The sequence below is a fragment of the Cadophora gregata genome (genome assembly GCF_030347475.1).
Source record: "Cadophora gregata isolate MNR1 chromosome Unknown scaffold_21, whole genome shotgun sequence".
NCBI lineage: Eukaryota > Fungi > Ascomycota > Leotiomycetes > Helotiales > Ploettnerulaceae > Cadophora > Cadophora gregata.
In genome coordinates, this window is record NW_026695944.1 from 142,095 (window position 1) to 158,435 (window position 16,341).

The 16,341-nt window shown below is 47.1% G+C and overlaps 4 protein-coding genes across 4 annotated transcripts; 3 read left to right on the forward strand and 1 right to left on the reverse strand.

Annotated features, from left to right (window-relative positions):
- Nucleotides 1-839: 839 nt before the first annotated feature.
- CEL6C (1,4-beta-D-glucan cellobiohydrolase cel6c) lies at nt 840-4,010 on the reverse strand. Its single transcript, XM_058502143.1, has 5 exons — nt 3,798-4,010; nt 2,086-3,687; nt 1,868-2,040; nt 1,588-1,815; nt 840-1,535 (listed from the first exon to the last, which is right to left on the reverse strand). The coding sequence occupies exons 2-5, from the start codon at nt 2,358-2,360 to the stop codon at nt 1,018-1,020; spliced, it is 1,194 nt and encodes a 397-aa protein (XP_058349173.1). The 5' UTR covers nt 2,361-3,687; nt 3,798-4,010; the 3' UTR covers nt 840-1,017.
- Nucleotides 3,899-6,044, forward strand: ONS95_008584 (uncharacterized protein). The gene is made up of 3 exons (XM_058502144.1): nt 3,899-3,923; nt 3,980-5,034; nt 5,081-6,044. The coding sequence occupies exons 2-3, from the start codon at nt 4,536-4,538 to the stop codon at nt 5,596-5,598; spliced, it is 1,017 nt and encodes a 338-aa protein (XP_058349174.1). The 5' UTR covers nt 3,899-3,923; nt 3,980-4,535; the 3' UTR covers nt 5,599-6,044.
- Nucleotides 6,045-6,162: 118 nt separating this feature from the next.
- Nucleotides 6,163-7,730, forward strand: ONS95_008585 (uncharacterized protein). Its single transcript, XM_058502145.1, has 3 exons — nt 6,163-6,650; nt 6,703-7,349; nt 7,409-7,730. The coding sequence occupies exons 1-3, from the start codon at nt 6,511-6,513 to the stop codon at nt 7,531-7,533; spliced, it is 912 nt and encodes a 303-aa protein (XP_058349175.1). The 5' UTR covers nt 6,163-6,510; the 3' UTR covers nt 7,534-7,730.
- Nucleotides 7,731-13,344: 5,614 nt separating this feature from the next.
- Nucleotides 13,345-13,641, forward strand: ONS95_008586 (uncharacterized protein; the record flags this gene model as incomplete). The annotated part of the gene is made up of 1 exon (XM_058502146.1): nt 13,345-13,641. One exon carries the CDS (start codon nt 13,345-13,347, stop codon nt 13,639-13,641), a length of 297 nt encoding a protein of 98 aa, XP_058349176.1.
- Between the last annotated feature and the right edge of the window lie 2,700 nt (nt 13,642-16,341).

A 16,341-nucleotide genomic window follows, 5' to 3' on the forward strand; every position in this document is an offset into this window, starting at 1 on the left:
AGGTCTCTTTACAGTAGGTCTCTCACAGTAGGTAAGGAGGGAAAAAGGTCTGAAGGTCCGAAAGTAGGAAGGTCTGAAGGTGGGAAGGTCTGAAGGTGGGAAGGTCTAAAGGTGGGGAAGTAAGTAGGTAGTAGGAAACTGTAAATATTATCTATAGAACTAAATGTATCAAAATGGAGGAAAATCCATAATTATGGATTATGGATTTATGGATACTTCCATGTTTCATTTTGTATGGCATGAAATCTATGATCATGGAAATATTCTCCATAATTATAGGTGACGAGTCTCTGTTCCCATGGAAAGATTTTCCATAAAATATCTCTATATTTATAGAGAATATTTCCATTGGAATGGAGAGCCGTTGCCACCGTAGTGCCAGTGCAGCTGGGCGGTGGTATTTAGAGATTCTGAACTATCACTCCTTTACAACACGATCACCACTATACTATTTTGGAATTATCACGATGAATACACTTTTTAGAGAGATTCTATCTAATTCATTCTCTTCTCCGCCCCTCATTTGACAAATCCCGTACTTCAGATATGTGATATCTCGAGATTTGCTCGATCCGCTCCTTTGTTTCAAAGTACTCCTTGTCCTTGAATTACTACCTCTCTTTTTGTGTGGGTGTTCGAGTCGTGGCCCGCCACACTATGGATGTATAGGAAATGAGGAGTTAGATTAATGATTATGGCTGCTAATTTGGTAACATTATCAGCGGCTGAAAGTACTTACTAGCTGTGACTTTGATTTATTTTTGGATAGATGATCAGAGCGGTTTGGTATGTGATGATAGCACTTATGAGAGGTTATCAGAGGATTTTTGGTGGAAATCGGCTTGGTTTATTAACTATGTGCATTGAATAGCCTATATACAGTATAAACCTTTCACAACCACCAATTTCTCACCCAAAGACCCATCTCACCATAACGAATGAACTTCTCCACATTTTCAGTACGCTCCAGGGAATGAGTGGCTTTGCCATCTGATATGTACAAGATGATGGCATGATTTAGAACGATGGCTTAGCGTTTTGGACCAACATTTCAAAGTAGGCCTGGTTCCACTCTCCAGCTTGCGGAGCAGGAGTGAAAGCATCGGCATGACCACAGAACGAGTCGTAACGGGGAGCACTGGGATCGCTGACACCATCGGACTCTCCACCAGGCTTGACCCACACGAATGCATCGACAAGAGAGTCACCCGTGGACGAGGTAGGTCGGACACCGAAGCCAGCACCATTGACATTGCACCAGTCACCCCACTCGAGACGCAGGCCTTGAACGGCGTTGCGGCCAGTGTCGATGATGGCGTGGTTGGGCATACCTGCGGTCTTAAGGGCAGGGCTGAATGCCGCGATATAGCGCTTCTCGTCCTGGCACTTGTTATATTTGGCGTCAGCGGCACTCTCGAATTCTCCGGGCTTCATCGACCATGCATTCCATCCCGCGACGTTAGTGGCGACACCAAATACTTGCTTAGGAGATCCGGCGTTCTTGTAGACGCCAGCAAGCATCTCAGCACCAGGCTCTGGAGGACCATTGTCAGTATGCGAGACGTATGCCGGGACAGTATAACAAACTAAGGTTGGCGTCCCATCCGAGCCATCCACCGTGACCAGCATCGATGTACATGGCAACATTGGGAAGATTAAGGTTCTTCAAGGCATATGCTACACCTTCCTTATACCCTGTGGCGGAAGCCTGGCATGTTGTCAAGTTGGAGTTGGTAACCAAGTTTGGAAGGGAGTCAGGCTCGATGACTAGTGCAATTGCAACATTGGGAGCTGCCTTGATAGCAGCAACGATTGCTATTGACTCGTCAGTTTTGTTCGGGGAGAAATGTAAAATCATGACTCATACGGTCGATGTACTCCGTCTTGTATCTGGACAATTCTCCGACCGCAAGCTCTCCGTTGGACGCTTTGGCAGCACAGTCACGTCCAGGGAGATCGTAGATAACGAGACCAGCGATCTCACCACACGGGGTCTCTGCAAGAGTCGGGGCAACGACGGAAATTCTAGAGATGGTATCACTAGACCTCTTAGCATGGCTCTCCCTTCTTCTCACAGATACTCACATCCACAAGAAGGTACCAACTTTTCCTACGGCGGCAGCCTTCTTCTTTAACGATTCATCGCTAATGGCTTCAACAGCATCGGCAACCTTGGCGGCGTAGATTGAATTGGCATGAAGTGTGCGAGATGCGAATGGGTTTGATCCAGCAGCAAGTGTGACTTTGGAAGCACAGGCAGCGCGGGCCTGGATGTTGTCCTTCTTCTCAATAGTCTCCGTAGGAGCTGGAACTGCAAGAGCAAGCGCTGCACAAGCAGCGAGACCAAAAAAGTACTTCATTTTTGTAGATTTAAGAAAGTAAAGAAGAAGTTGTGATGAAGAAGTGGCGCCGAAAAAGATATGACAAAACCGAGGAGTGGCTCGTCTTATACTCAAAGCTCTAGGGATACCTTGCTAGCGAAAGAAAACTTATTCCACTGGCTGAACGGGATCAGGAACGCCAGGGCCGATAGTAACGGATATATAACTTTCTGGTCCTTGTGACCCTTAGGACAAGAAACTTTATCTAAAGAGGAAGTGAGATGTTCCGCTGTATCTTTCGCGACGAACGGATCAACGATCCTTTCTGCCCGAACACTGCAAGCATTAATAGCAGGATCTTTTAGACATCTGACAAATGAGGATCGCTGAGAACAACCTAGAGTAACGGGCTGATAAATGAATGGTGGCGCAAATGTACGTTCAATATGGATTCAAAACTCAGAGGAAGTACATGTAATAGCAGAGGGTTCTGAGAGCGAGTCACCTAGGTACTTTGCTTAGAGACGAGTTTCTGGACACAATATCAGTTTAAGGCGGCAAAGACAAAGCTCAATGTTGGAGAATGGAAGATATTCGAGGCTTAGTAGCAATCCTTAATCATCACAATTGAAACGAACCTCAAAATGGAGCAACCGAACAATGCATGTAAGCATGAGGAAGGAGTGCGGTTAGAACAAGGCTATTTTGCCTAGAGTCCTTTAAACCACCCGCAGATGATCGGCTGGTAGTTCAGCCATACCCCACACCCTCCATAATAATGTACTTTATCTAGTAAGACTTGGCTCTGGATGTTTTGATCACCAACCAATCGAGACTTAGTATCTGAAGTGCCGTGCCAGGGTCAAATGAACTGCTTCCCAATTTACCCCTTGACTAGATTGCGGGGTGCATAGCTGTTTCTCCTCCCAACTGACTTTGCGCATGTCACGAAATCTCGGATGAAGCGGGCCATCGTCAAAGGGGAGAGCGAGTCGTATAAGACACAATTTGGTCATGGCATTCATTGGATCCTGTAGATGAGAACACAATGACAAGTATATTAACCCCTCAAAAGCACCACTGCTGTTGGTGGCGACACAACTGAACTTTGCACGCGCAAATCCAAGATTGGTCTGGGGAAAACCTGCGGGCTCCAGAAATCCATGAGATGTTGCCACCACTGCCTCTCTTCACGGCAATGAATCTTGTTGTCCAGAGCCTTGATGAGGGAAAGTAGTTCGGGAAGTCTCGTATGTCACTGACTGACAAATCTACCAATTTGTCTCACTTGAGATGTACATTGTATAGAGTGTAGATCCGCGATCATCCTTGTCAAGCAAACAAAAGTCCGTCTCTCAAATCGGCCCTTCGGTTGGCAGAAGTCAGCATCGTGGTGCAGTTCCAGGTATGCTTTCCACCGCTTAAACGAGGTGGTCTGCGGCATATTAGGCAAGAAATACGTAAGGATGAACACACCTGAACAGTTAACTGGACGTGTTTCAGACGGCAACTCTTTAATCAATGTGTAACACGGTGTTCAAGGAGTGCTCGAGGACTTGATTCCTCTTGTGTTAGAGCGCGCTGGCATTGCGTTATGGGGCAGTAAGCCAGCTAATGACTCAGCAGGCCTCATTCGAACCTGCTAACAACATGACAAGTGGAATGTCAACAAATGTCTTGCACCTGTTATGCTTCATCTCCTCAAAGTGATAGCGAGACAACATAATCGTGGGACCTCCAGCAGCTTTGCCGGAAGGTGGTGGTCTCCGATCCCACGATTAATGGAAAGTCACATGCATAATGCAGCTGGCTCACGTGAATCCAATCCAGTTCCAATTATCACTTTCCAGTCCGAAATTCGCATCCAGAGAACCCATCCAAGCCCAAACGATAGCTCCCTGAGCTTGCGCCCAGAACGACACATCTCCCCCAACATCTCGCAATGGCACAATACTTCCTGGACCTGGTGTACACCCTCACCAACTGCATGAGCTGTTTCCCCGGCTCTCCTCAGCTCAAGATCAACAACCGAAGCTTCAAGATCCTGCGATTACTAGGAGAGGTAGGAAACCCAACCAGCTACCCAAGCACCCGCTGACCACCTTCCAGGGAGGATTCTCCTACGTCTACCTCGTCCAAGATACCAGCAATGAAGCACTATATGCGCTGAAGAAGATCCGATGTCCCTTTGGCCAAGAATCCGTTGCGCTGGCGATGAAAGAGGTCGAGGCATATGCGCTGTTTGCTCTACATCCAAATATCATCCGGAGTGTCGATTACTGCGTCTCCTCTGATCGATCAGACCCCGGCGCGAAGACTGTATACATCCTCCTACCATACTACCGTCGGGGAAATCTGCAGGATATAATCAATGCGAATCTGGTCAATCATACGAAGTTCCCCGAGAGGAGGCTGATGGTGCTCTTTCTGGGCGTTTGTGAAGCTTTGACGGCGATGCATAATTATAAGGTTGGGCAGGGAGCTGGTGGAGCTGGTAGTCAGAGGAAAGCGAAGAAGATTAGAGGGGAGGCGGCACAGGCGGATCAGGACGCGGCGGAAGAGAATGAGCAGAGGAGAGGAAGGCAGAAGGGTAGAGAGGTGGACCATGAAAGCGAACAGCAGGAACCGTTGATGGAAAATGAGGTGACGCAGAGTCAAGAGGGTATGGCGCCAGGGGAGATCAGAGCGTATGCGCATAGAGATATTAAGCCAGGTAAGCATCTCTGCGTCAAGTCCTCTACGGAACTAACGAATACCAGGGAACATCATGATTGACGACGATGGTGAACAACCAATTCTTATGGATCTCGGATCATTAGCAACATCCCCCACCCCTATCACATCAAGATCCATGGCTCTAGCCGTACAAGATCAAGCAGCCGAACATTCAACGATGCCATACCGCGCACCGGAACTATTCGACGTCAAGACAGGGAGCACAGTAGATACCAAGGTCGATATCTGGTCACTGGGATGCACATTATACGCCTGCTTAGTGGGCAAATCACCATTCGAAATGCGCAGCGACGAGACAGGAGGGAGTCTAAGCCTCTGCGTACTAGGAGGAGACTGGAGGTTCCCAGACGAAGGCGCAGGAGGCAAGAAGAAGGCCGTGAATCAACCGGGCCAGAGCGAAGATAGCGAGATCAGCGAGAGTATCAGGGAGGTGGTCCGCAAGTGCTTGAAGGTTGAGCCGTCGGAGAGGCCGGATGTGAATGAGTTGATTGAGATCGTCAAGGGGGTTATTGATAAGTTGCCAGAGGATAGCTCGTCGTGAGGGGATTCTGGTCCGTGTATATTTCTATGTTAATAGGCGTCTTGGGTGTAGATGGTGGGATAGGAAGACAGAACTGGGATCTGTTTCGATGCCACTAATCAGACTGCTACTTTTGGATGTTTGGAAACAGCATTTTCCATTCCGGTTCCTGTATGAACCCTGACGTGCTTCTGTGTCAACATCTAGATTTCTTTGCCCATCGTTCGTCCATTGTCCTGGCCCATGAGTAGATTTGAATTTTTAGATCCCGTTGTTGCAAACTCAGCCTTGTGAGACTAAGACTTCCTAATTCGTTGCCTGCCAGCCATCCTAGAAATCGCCGAGAGACTCGTGATTCCTCAGGCCTATCGCTAGCAAGGCTACTACCTAGCCTCACTGTGGTTTACTGAAACTCGAAGTCTATTCAAACAATTATCTTAACAGATCAGATATCTCATAGCTCTCTGACTACTTATTTAGGGCTATTAAAATTCTAGAGTCTTGAGATCAAAGCACGAATGTCCACTAACTGAAGATAAATTTGAACAAGGCGAGAAGCGCAGAGTATGTCGGAGAGCGCCGATAAGCCCTTCTAGCCTCACGACTATCATAACACCGAGACCAATAATAGGGCAGCAACACGGGCAGCTGCCTCCAGATTTCATAGTAAGCTATTATTGAGAATCATGCTCTGGCTGTGATAGCCAAAGATTTGCTTTTAACTATCGGTCGGCCCAACCCGCGGCGCCCTGGTCAGGCCGTCCTGATAAGAGCTTAAAGCTGGCTCTTACTACTTTAGTATCGAGCTTCCCCTCGTCTGGCTCTACTCATTTTCATATCTCCTAGACAGGCAGGGCTACTCTCTTTCCTAATTTTCCTCCAGACTGTTCATAGGTTTTGTCACTCAAAGTATTAATCGCTATCACCTACACAATGTCTGCTGTGATCTTGTCCGCACGATATGGCAAGGACAATGTCCGCGTGTACAAGGTCGAGAAAGACCAGAGTACTGGCGTCCAAACGGTCATTGAGATGACTGTCTGCGTACTCTTAGAGGGTGCTATTGATACATCGTACGCACATTCCTTTCTTATACTTTCACTTCAAACATTGACAGAATTCTAGGTATACCAATGCCGATAACAGCGTAGTCGTCGCAACAGATTCGATCAAGAACACCATATATATCAAGGCAAAGGAGAACCCAGTCACTCCTCCCGAGCTTTTCGCTAGCATTCTCGGGACCCATTTCATCGAGAAGTATGCCCACATCACAACTGCCAATGTCAGCGTTGTCACACACCGGTGGACACGAATGACGATCGACGGCAAGCCACACCCTCACTCCTTCTACCGCGACGGAAACGAGACACGAAACGTCGAGGCAGTTATTAAGAAGGGCAAAGGAATAGACATTCGCAGTAGTATTGTTGGTCTGCTTGTGCTGAAGAGCACTGGCTCCGCATTCCACGGCTTCGTGCGCGACGAATACACCACACTTCCAGAAGTTTGGGACAGGATCCTATCGACGGATGTCGACGCGACATGGGCATGGAAGACATTCCCTGGGATAAGCGCAGTGACTGCTGCGACCCCTAAGTTCGACCAGGCGTGGTCGGATGCTAGGTCTATCACTATGAAGACTTTCGCCGAGGAGAACAGCCCGTCGGTTCAGAACACCATGTACAAGATGTGCGAAAGCATTCTAGCGGCTGTTCCAGAAGTCGGGACAGTCGAGTATAAGCTCCCGAATAAGCATTACTTTGAAATTGGTATGTTCTACATCATCTGTTCCCTAGATTCTGCCAGAATCAGCTAACAACTGCTATAGACTTGGCATGGCATAAGGGTACTAAGAATACTGGGAAGGATGCTGAGGTTTACGCGCCACAATCTGGACCTAATGGACTCATTCAAGTAGTTGTTGCGCGTGATTCAAAGCCTTCTAAGCTATAGATTGAATCTAGATTGAATCTAGATGTATATGTTGGTCCGCAGACCTATACAGTGGAGATGTAGGGGGCAATCAGGGGGACAGGCAATCCTAGTTAGGAGACGGACCCCTCTCGGAGGCGAATCCGGGGCTATTCGGGAAGTGGTATATATTCTGACCCTTAGATAGTCTTTGGAATACAAAATTTTAACCACCTTTGAATTGAGCCTTGAATTTTGATATATATCGATATACACTTGTTATTTATTCACCGGTACGATACTAACACTTTTTTTCACAACTTGTCTATTATGTCGAGCCCGCGATTGACGTGCTAGGATGGAATCACTTTGGAATATTTGGTCTGCATTCCAGAAGGATGTAAATATTTACCTCGCTTGAACCGCAGTTGTGAATCTCATACTAAATGGTCTCCAAACTGGACTGTCTCTTCCAATCTGCCTAGCTCAAATTCCAGTGGCCAGATTGCCTGGGCTATACACGAGCAGTCTGACAATGCTGCCAGCATTCGCGTTCCAGTCCCCACCCAACAGCTTGTCAGATCTTAGAAAATACGAGTAGATTTGAGTGGATTAACTTTGACTCCCAAGGCGATACTTAGCGTGCGTGATTAGAGTTAGGACGATGATGACTCGACCGCCTAGGCTTTTTGGCTTCGGGAAGATGTAGATGGAGGTGCGGAGGGAAAATGTGCTGATTTAGGGTATTGTGAGATAGTCATACCTTTAATGCCGATATTTCTAAAACGCGAGATCTTTGAGACGAAATGAGAGCTCTCCTTCTTCGCTGTACGGGTTGTTGTGACGGCACAACGAAAGTCCATTGGTAGCTACAATACAAAGTAGAAAAGACAGCAAGAGGAAGAGGTTCCTAAGGAGCCTTAAGAATAAGTAGGAGAGATACGGCTGCTAGCAAACTAGGCTAGTCCTAGGTTTGCCGTATGACTCTGGCCTCGCAGCCTTGCGACGTCAGCCTCGCCCCCGTGATCAGCCTATCGTGATCAGTCCATCACAGCCGATGGGTTTACAAACACAAGCGCGGACCTAAGGGTAACATCATCTGTTGGAAGTCTCGTTGGGTAGTCTGTGGAGACCAGCAGAAGGAGGGGATTGATTACGCCGAAACCTTTGCTACAGTAGTCAAGCCTATGAGCTACAAGCTTATCTTTGCTATTGCTGCTGCTCTTGACTGGGAAATCGACCAAATGGACGTCAAAACAGCTTTTCTTTACAGCACTGTCGAGGAAACAGTGTATATGGAACAGCCTATGTCGGTTTATCGGGTAAATTGACACAGAAGGGCCGGCCTTATAAGGGGGTTTTCCAATGTATATTGTATTCTGTGTGTTGTCCTAAGGGGTAAAAGGGAGGTTCCCCTTATATACATGAGATGTAGTCTGTGCGCGATCACGTGACTCAGAACGTGACAGCTATTATACCAACAGCCTACTAGGCTCGAAGATGGCACGGATAAGATTTGCAAACTCGACCGCGCTCTCTACGGTCTTAAACAAGCACCGCGAGTCTGGTACAAGACACTAGCAGATTTTCTGCAGACCTATGGCTTTGAACTACTTAATTCCGACTATAGTGTTTTCTGCAAGGACGGGGTTATTATTGCTATCTACGTCGACGACCTCTTAATCACTGGACAAGACCGGTCTGAGATAGATGATATTAAAGCGGCCTTAATTGCTCGGTTTCAGATGTCCGCCTTAGGTGCTGTGGCTTTCTACCTCGGCATGACCCTCGGCATGACTGTCACTAGAGACAGACAAAATCGCACTCTTTGTCTCAGATAGAGATCATATATTCGCAAAATTGTCCACTAATTCGGATAGCACGAAGCACAGAACATGTTGACACCAATAGAAGCCGGCAATTCAAATCTTAAAACCGCTGAGGACGAAGACTACAGGGCCAACCCGCATATGATCAAAGAATATCAGCAAATCATCGGTTCTTTGATGTACGCTATGTTAGGCTCTCGACCAGACATCGCCTTCTCTGTTTCGATGGTCAGCCGTTTCGCCTCTAATCTGATAGTTCAGCATTTGCAAGCCGCTAGGAGAATTCTTTGCTACCTTTACTTGACTCAAGAATATAAGCTGGTCTATAGCAGTAACCTCAAGACACTTCAGGGCTATTCAGATGCCAACTAGGCTGGTGACTGTGCAACTCGTTGCTCTACCGGTGGTTTCGTCTTTAATGTAGGAAGTGTCCTATTTTTTCGGAAATTTTCAAAATTGATTTTGTGAACTTTGTTTTTGCTCTGTTAATATTCTGTTTGTTGCATATGATTGAACGTTAGTTCTACTAAATTCTCGCGCCCGCACGTGAGGCAGGTTGAATGCCGGATTTTGGGTGGCAGAGGGGGTCAAATTTTCAACTTTTGCCAAGCGTTTTTCCTGGCTCTCTGATTGGTCAATAATGTTTTCCAATGACATAAGCAGCCTCTCTGTGACTGGTTATTGGCTGTATCCTCCTTACTTCTTGCCTCAGGCTGCACTCCTAAATCTTTGCTCCGGCCCACTTTACGTCCGGTATTACGTGTGGTATTTCCCTCCATTTACAACGCCTCTTATTGCCGCTCTATTCCCTTACTTTTCATATGTTATGGCGACGACTGAAGTGGAGTGTGTCGGTTGCGGTTTTCAAAAGCCTCTTGTTGAGTTTATGAAAGGTGCTAGACAGTTACTTCAATGCGTGGCGTGTCGGGAGAAGTAAAGGTCTTACAAGAAACCAGTCGTTCGCACTACAAGACTTAGTAGGCCACTAAAGAGAAAGAATGATGCTCCCCACGTAGAGCAGAGCCTAAGGCCACTTGCTCCTTACCTCAGTAGTGATTTACCTAGTTCTAGTAGTCCTGCCTCTTCAAGGCAAAGCTCGGATCCCGAAGCTGGTTTCATAGCCTGGAACGACTCCCAGCTGTCTCCCACTACTAAGAAACAGCGCAAGGCCGCTGCTATTAGTTCTCGGGCTAAGAGAGTTAATCGTCGGGGTAATAGTCCGTTTGTTGTTACGTCTCCATGTCCTGTTACAAATTCCGACTCTCCTTTTGCGGAATCACGCGTGCCTTCGTCGCCTAGATCGGAATATCGTCCTTCAAGACCTTCGTTAACACAACAATCCTTCTTGCAATCTTCTCCTCCTCTAGCAAGACAAAGCTTTGATTTCGACTACAATCTCAATGACGCTGATCACGACTATGCAGATATTCCGTTGCAGGGGCAGATGACCCAGGAACATGTCGAGAGGCTAGCTACAGCTGCCCACGGAGGGCCAGTTGATCCAGAGAACTGGAAAAGGGTCACAGACTTCCACGCCAAGTTAATAGGTATTGAAATGACCCATTGTTATCGATGTAGGGAAACGTGGATTGATATTAAACTATCCAAAGACATTTGTTAACGATGTCACCAGCGCGACAAGGCTGATATCTTACCTCATCTCATGAGTAAGGAGAACAACATAGACCCAGGGGATATTCCTGTATTCCTACCGGAGCTCTCTCAAATAGAGCAAATCTGCATATCTCCTACTCATGTACAGATGCAGGTCTGTCGAGCTCGTGGTCTCCAGTTCAAGTACACAGGGCATTGTGTTGCTTTCATGAATAGCCACGTCAAGTTTAGTAACAGAGTTCCACTGATACCTGCTGAGCTTAATGTGGTTATACTTGCTCCGGCTAATAGCAACGAGCAGGTTCGGCGCCAGTTTCTCAAGGATTTCAAAGTTAGTCGGCGTAAGCTCTCTGTTTGGCTTGCGTTCTTGAAGGAGAACCACCCTGACTACAAAGATATCACTGTGGATTATAACCTACTGAGACAACACTATCCCGAGGATGGTGATATATTTGATCAAATCACTCGAATTGAGGAGACTGAAGATCCTACGTCTACTCCTGTGGATAGAGAAAGCCATGAGCCGACTATATCTCAACAACCTCGAGTTAACAATGAAGACACAGAGGACGACGACAACTTACAAGCTCCTCCAGACTATATAGTTATTCCATATCTAGCAGAGGATACCCCAGAGGTAGCAGCTATCCGCGCGGATATTGAGAAAACCCGGACAATTCCAGCACCCTCATTTAGAACACAACCCCTTGATGAGATTGGGAGAACTCAGCGTCTTTTTGCTATGGCATTCCTAACACTCTTTCCGTACGGAGCAGCCGATTTCAACAACCCTCGCAGGAGAACAGTTAGTCTACAAGACTGGGGCCAGCATTTGCTACGATTTCATGACAGCCGGTTTAGACAGCATCCTCGCTTCAAATTCTACTTGTTCAACCAGCTTATACGAAGTAAGGCTATATCTACAAGCCGATACTTTGTTAACCAGAACTCCGAACTTGCTAGTATAAGTCTTGACGAGTTAGAAGTGGCTCTGGAGAATTTCGAAGGTCTCTTACCAAAGATTGTCCGGCAGGGTGCATGCCTCCGTAGGACACCACCATTTTGGGGATCAAAGAGAAGCTCTCTAGAGACACACGCTCGTGCAATCAACGATTCTTCAGCGGTCTTTGTGACTACTAGTTGTGCAGATATACAGTAGCACGATTTGCAGCGTCTCTTGCCGCGGTTTGATGAATATAGCATCGCACCAGAGGAAGAAAAGCAGAAGATTGTGCGTGATATAGTACAGTCCAATCCTCATATTATTGCTCACTATATCCACCTGCGGACAACCCTGTTTCAAGATATGGTACTTAAGCCATTCCTTAGCTATGAAGACTTCTGGTACGGAATCGAATTCCAGATGCGAGGTACAGGACACTGCCATGGCGTGTATTGGGTTCCCCATTCTATCCCTGACGCCGATAGCACTGGTCTTTTCAGAGATAATGCTCCTCCGATAGCTTGCGAGGACGAAGATAACAGACTGATATTCGCGGAATACTAGGCAGAGAAGATCACTGCTGTGAATTCCAATCCTTCCCGGCACCCTGATGGGAGGAAGCCTGTTTCTTTACCTCTTAAGGATATCCAGAACACTGAGGATTTCCTTATCTCGGTTCTAAACTATGTACAAACTCACCACAGCTGTCGGCCAATCTATTGTATCCGTGTGGACGAGAATAGCAATTATTTTTGCCGATTCTATTACCCACGTACGATTCGTGCTAAGGCAGAGGTGTATCGAGACATGAATCCAAAGCGCTAGCAATTCGCAGCTGAGCGAGATCAGCCATTTTGCAACCCATATGCGGCAACTCTTATGCTGGCTTAGCTTGCAAACCTCGATATTCAGCCAGTTACTACTTTCCGTGGTCTCGTCGATTATGTCCTGAAGTACTGTTCTAAGCCAGAGACAGCTTCTCACACGTACAAAGAACTGAAGGTAGAGGTTCTTAAGTACACAAACGCCCGAAATCCAAGTTTGTCTTTTGTTGCTAAGTTTCTCAATAAGCTTGTGGGGGAACGAGACTACTCTGCACAAGAGATCAGTCATATCCTTCTTAGGCTACCGCTATGTCAAGCCTCTCGTACTGTTTATACATTAGACTGTCGCCCTTCTACAGAACAGAGCGTGAGCGTAGCTCTGGAGGACCGCCAGGTCAAAAAGCAGCAATCGCTGTATGAGAGATACTTAGGTCGCGGTGATGAGCTGCTAGAGGTCTCGCTCTTCAAGTGGCTTACCTCTTTCGATTGGTACAAAAAGAAGGAGCGTCCAAAAGCTGCACCACAATTGATTAACTACTGGCTAAGGTACTCGACGTCACCTGAAAAGGATCAATTAGAGGATTTCTTTCGTGTGAAGCTATGGCTTCATTTGCCTCACACTAGGACAGATCAGCTTTTAGCTATGCCAGACGAGGAGTTTGACCAGTTTAAGTCTTATCAAGAGGCGTGGGAACACTTTGAGGCCGGTCAGGACATCCCATTCGACTACTACGAAGATACCTTAGAGAGAGCTCGGGAGGAGGATCCTGACCTTGAAGAGGAGATTATTCCGGAAATTGATCTCATCAGGGCTAGTCAAGAAGACGAAGAAGGAAGAGATTGGGAGGGAATAGCTGCCGCTGGCCCGAACAACGATATCTCTGTGAGAGAAGATCTCGATGACCTTAGGGAGCGTGTTTTTGATAAGGCAAAGGATTAGACTGCACATGTTAGGAAATGTCCAGATCTTTCAATGGACTAGTGGCAAATACAAAAGGAGTTACATCCTACCGACTTTGCAGTGCCAGCGAATGGAAACATGAATCCAGATACTCTTAATCTGGAGCAGAGGAAGTTCTATAACACCCTGATCAATCATTTTACACATATACTTGCCAACGATCAAGAGGATCCTGATCAGCTTCTACTTCACTTGGACGGGGAGGCCGGAAGTGGCAAGACCTACGCTATCCTTTTGACTTGTTACCACTTACAGCTCCTAGCTACACACGCTAGCAGAGAGAATCCTGTACTTCGTGCTGCTCCAACTAGCGTTGCTACACATAACATCAGAGGTATCACCATCCACAGCCTGTTTCATCTCCCTGTCAATAAGGTGTTCCAGCCGTTGTCTCGTGCTACTGTCTCACAGTTACAAGCAAAGTTCCGTCACGTTTAATATCTGATTATAGATGAAAAGTCTATACTTAATTTCAAGCTCTTAACCCAGATTAGGCAGCGTTTAACTGAGATATTTCCGGATAGAGATGCGCCATTTGGGGGCATAAACATTGTCCTTGCTAGTGACTTTTTCCAATTGCCTCCAGTCACTGGACTGCCGCTGTTTTCACTACCACACCAGGGAGAGAAAGGCTAGAAGCCATGGAAAGATATACACTGGCGGGGCCACATGGCATATCAGTTATTCAAAACCACAGTGCGGCTTTTGAAGGTTATATGGCAAGAGGGAGAGGATGAAGAGGCCCGGACTTTCAAGAACACACTCAATCAATTACGAACTGGCCAGCTTAGAGAGGAAGGGTGGGAGTTCTTACTCCGTCGTGTTGCCAATAACCTGTCGACTGAGGAGAGAGCATCGTTTGATGATGCCTTCCACATCTATGCTACACGAACAGAGGTGCGAGATTACAACCTCACACAGCTTAGAGATCTTGGTGAGCCGATTAAGAAGATATCCGCCCTTCACACAGGTCCACAAGCCAAGAATGCGCCTATGGATGATGCAGAAAACCTAGCTGCTGAGTTGCCTTTTGCTGTCGGAGCTCGGATTATGCTACAAGACAACCTCTGGACTGGAAAAGGTCTAGTGAACGGTTCTATGGGAACTCTTAAGGACACTGTTTGGGCTGAAGGCACAGATCCATCTAAAGATCGTCCATTTGCTCTCCTTGTAGAGATGGATGACTATAATGGCCCAGCTTTTCAAGAAACAGGATGTGTACCAATTTTTGAGGTTATGAGGGAATTCATGTGGAAAGGGCAGAGCTGTAGTAGAACACAGTTTGCTATTCGGTTGGGCTGGGCAATGACAGTACACAAGAGTCAAGGCCTTACTCCGTTGAAGGTGGTTATGAACCTTAACAAGAAGGACTTTACTATCGGCCTGTCATATGTAGCTGTCTCGCGCGTGAAGTCTTTTGGAGGGTTACTCTTTGAGTCTCCATTTGACTTGCAGCGTTTTGCTCAGCATCCTAACTTCCTCTCACGAGATAGAGACCTTGATCATGCTTGCAGAGCACTTTCTATAATGTAGATTAGTTCAATCGATTGAGTAAGAACCACAACAGTAGTCTAAAGGTACCTGACGCAACAGATATCCAATTGACCACTTGATTCCCCTCTCTTTGTAAGGAAGCTCTCTCAAGGAACTAATCCACAGTGGGAAAGAAGCCCTTTCAAGGAACCGATTCGCAAAGAGGGGAGCGGCAGGTATTACCAAAACCAACATACCAAGGCCAGTATCAGGATTATGGTTACGACTGTCGGATGCAGTCTTGGCCAACACCAAACTTAGTTGACACCTTTCCGATGGTTCCGGCAGAGCACCAAAGGGGCGCAGAGCTCCGCTTGTTCAGACTACCGCAGTAGCCCTCCCTCGCCACGACTTCGACAGGATCACCTGCTCCCCAAGGAGAGCAAGCTCAACGCAGCCATCGTGTTAGAGTTGCTAAAGAATTGATAAGTGCCTAAGCATGTTAGCAAAGCCTCAAGTGTGTTCAGCCTTGGATAGGACCAGTCCGCCTAACCACTTAGGCTGTCGATAGAACTGGTCCACATAGTCGAAGTCGAGTGTTGCTGGTCCATAGAGGAGTGAGGGCCCACTCCTTTGCTGGGCAACCAGGCTCCTTGGCTGCCCCCTAAAGCTGATTGAAGTTTGAAGGTCAGCATACAACTACAATAACAAATAGGGATGGCGAAGGCGATGGCGAAGGCGAAGGCGATAGCGATGGCGAAGTTGCAATGGGCAGTGGGCAGTCACGTCACAGCGATGCGTCTTACGGTGCGATTAGCCTGACTCAGTTAATCCCCAGCGCAAGCCTGTCCCACAGGCTGACCCTATCTGAGGCTTGTTAGCTGTTCTTGACACAAGTAAGTTGAAAGCAAATAACGATACTTAGCCAGACAGATAAAGCTCACAAGGCTAGCAAGTAACAGCGAAAGAGGCTGTCAATACTCCTCTGCAAGGTTAGGTAACCTCTCCGCAGTGGTGGGAGGTTGAGATTACCCGTGGTGCCTTGCAAAAGGACAATAAGAGATGACACCTCCAGCGTTATTACAAACAAGCCTTGTGAGTTGTTAACGAAGGGAGCCGGCGAAGTGGCCTTAGATCGAGGAAGGAGCTGCTTTGAACAGTGGTCAGCTTAATCAGGAGGCAATGTGAGAGAGTACTTCCCGAAAC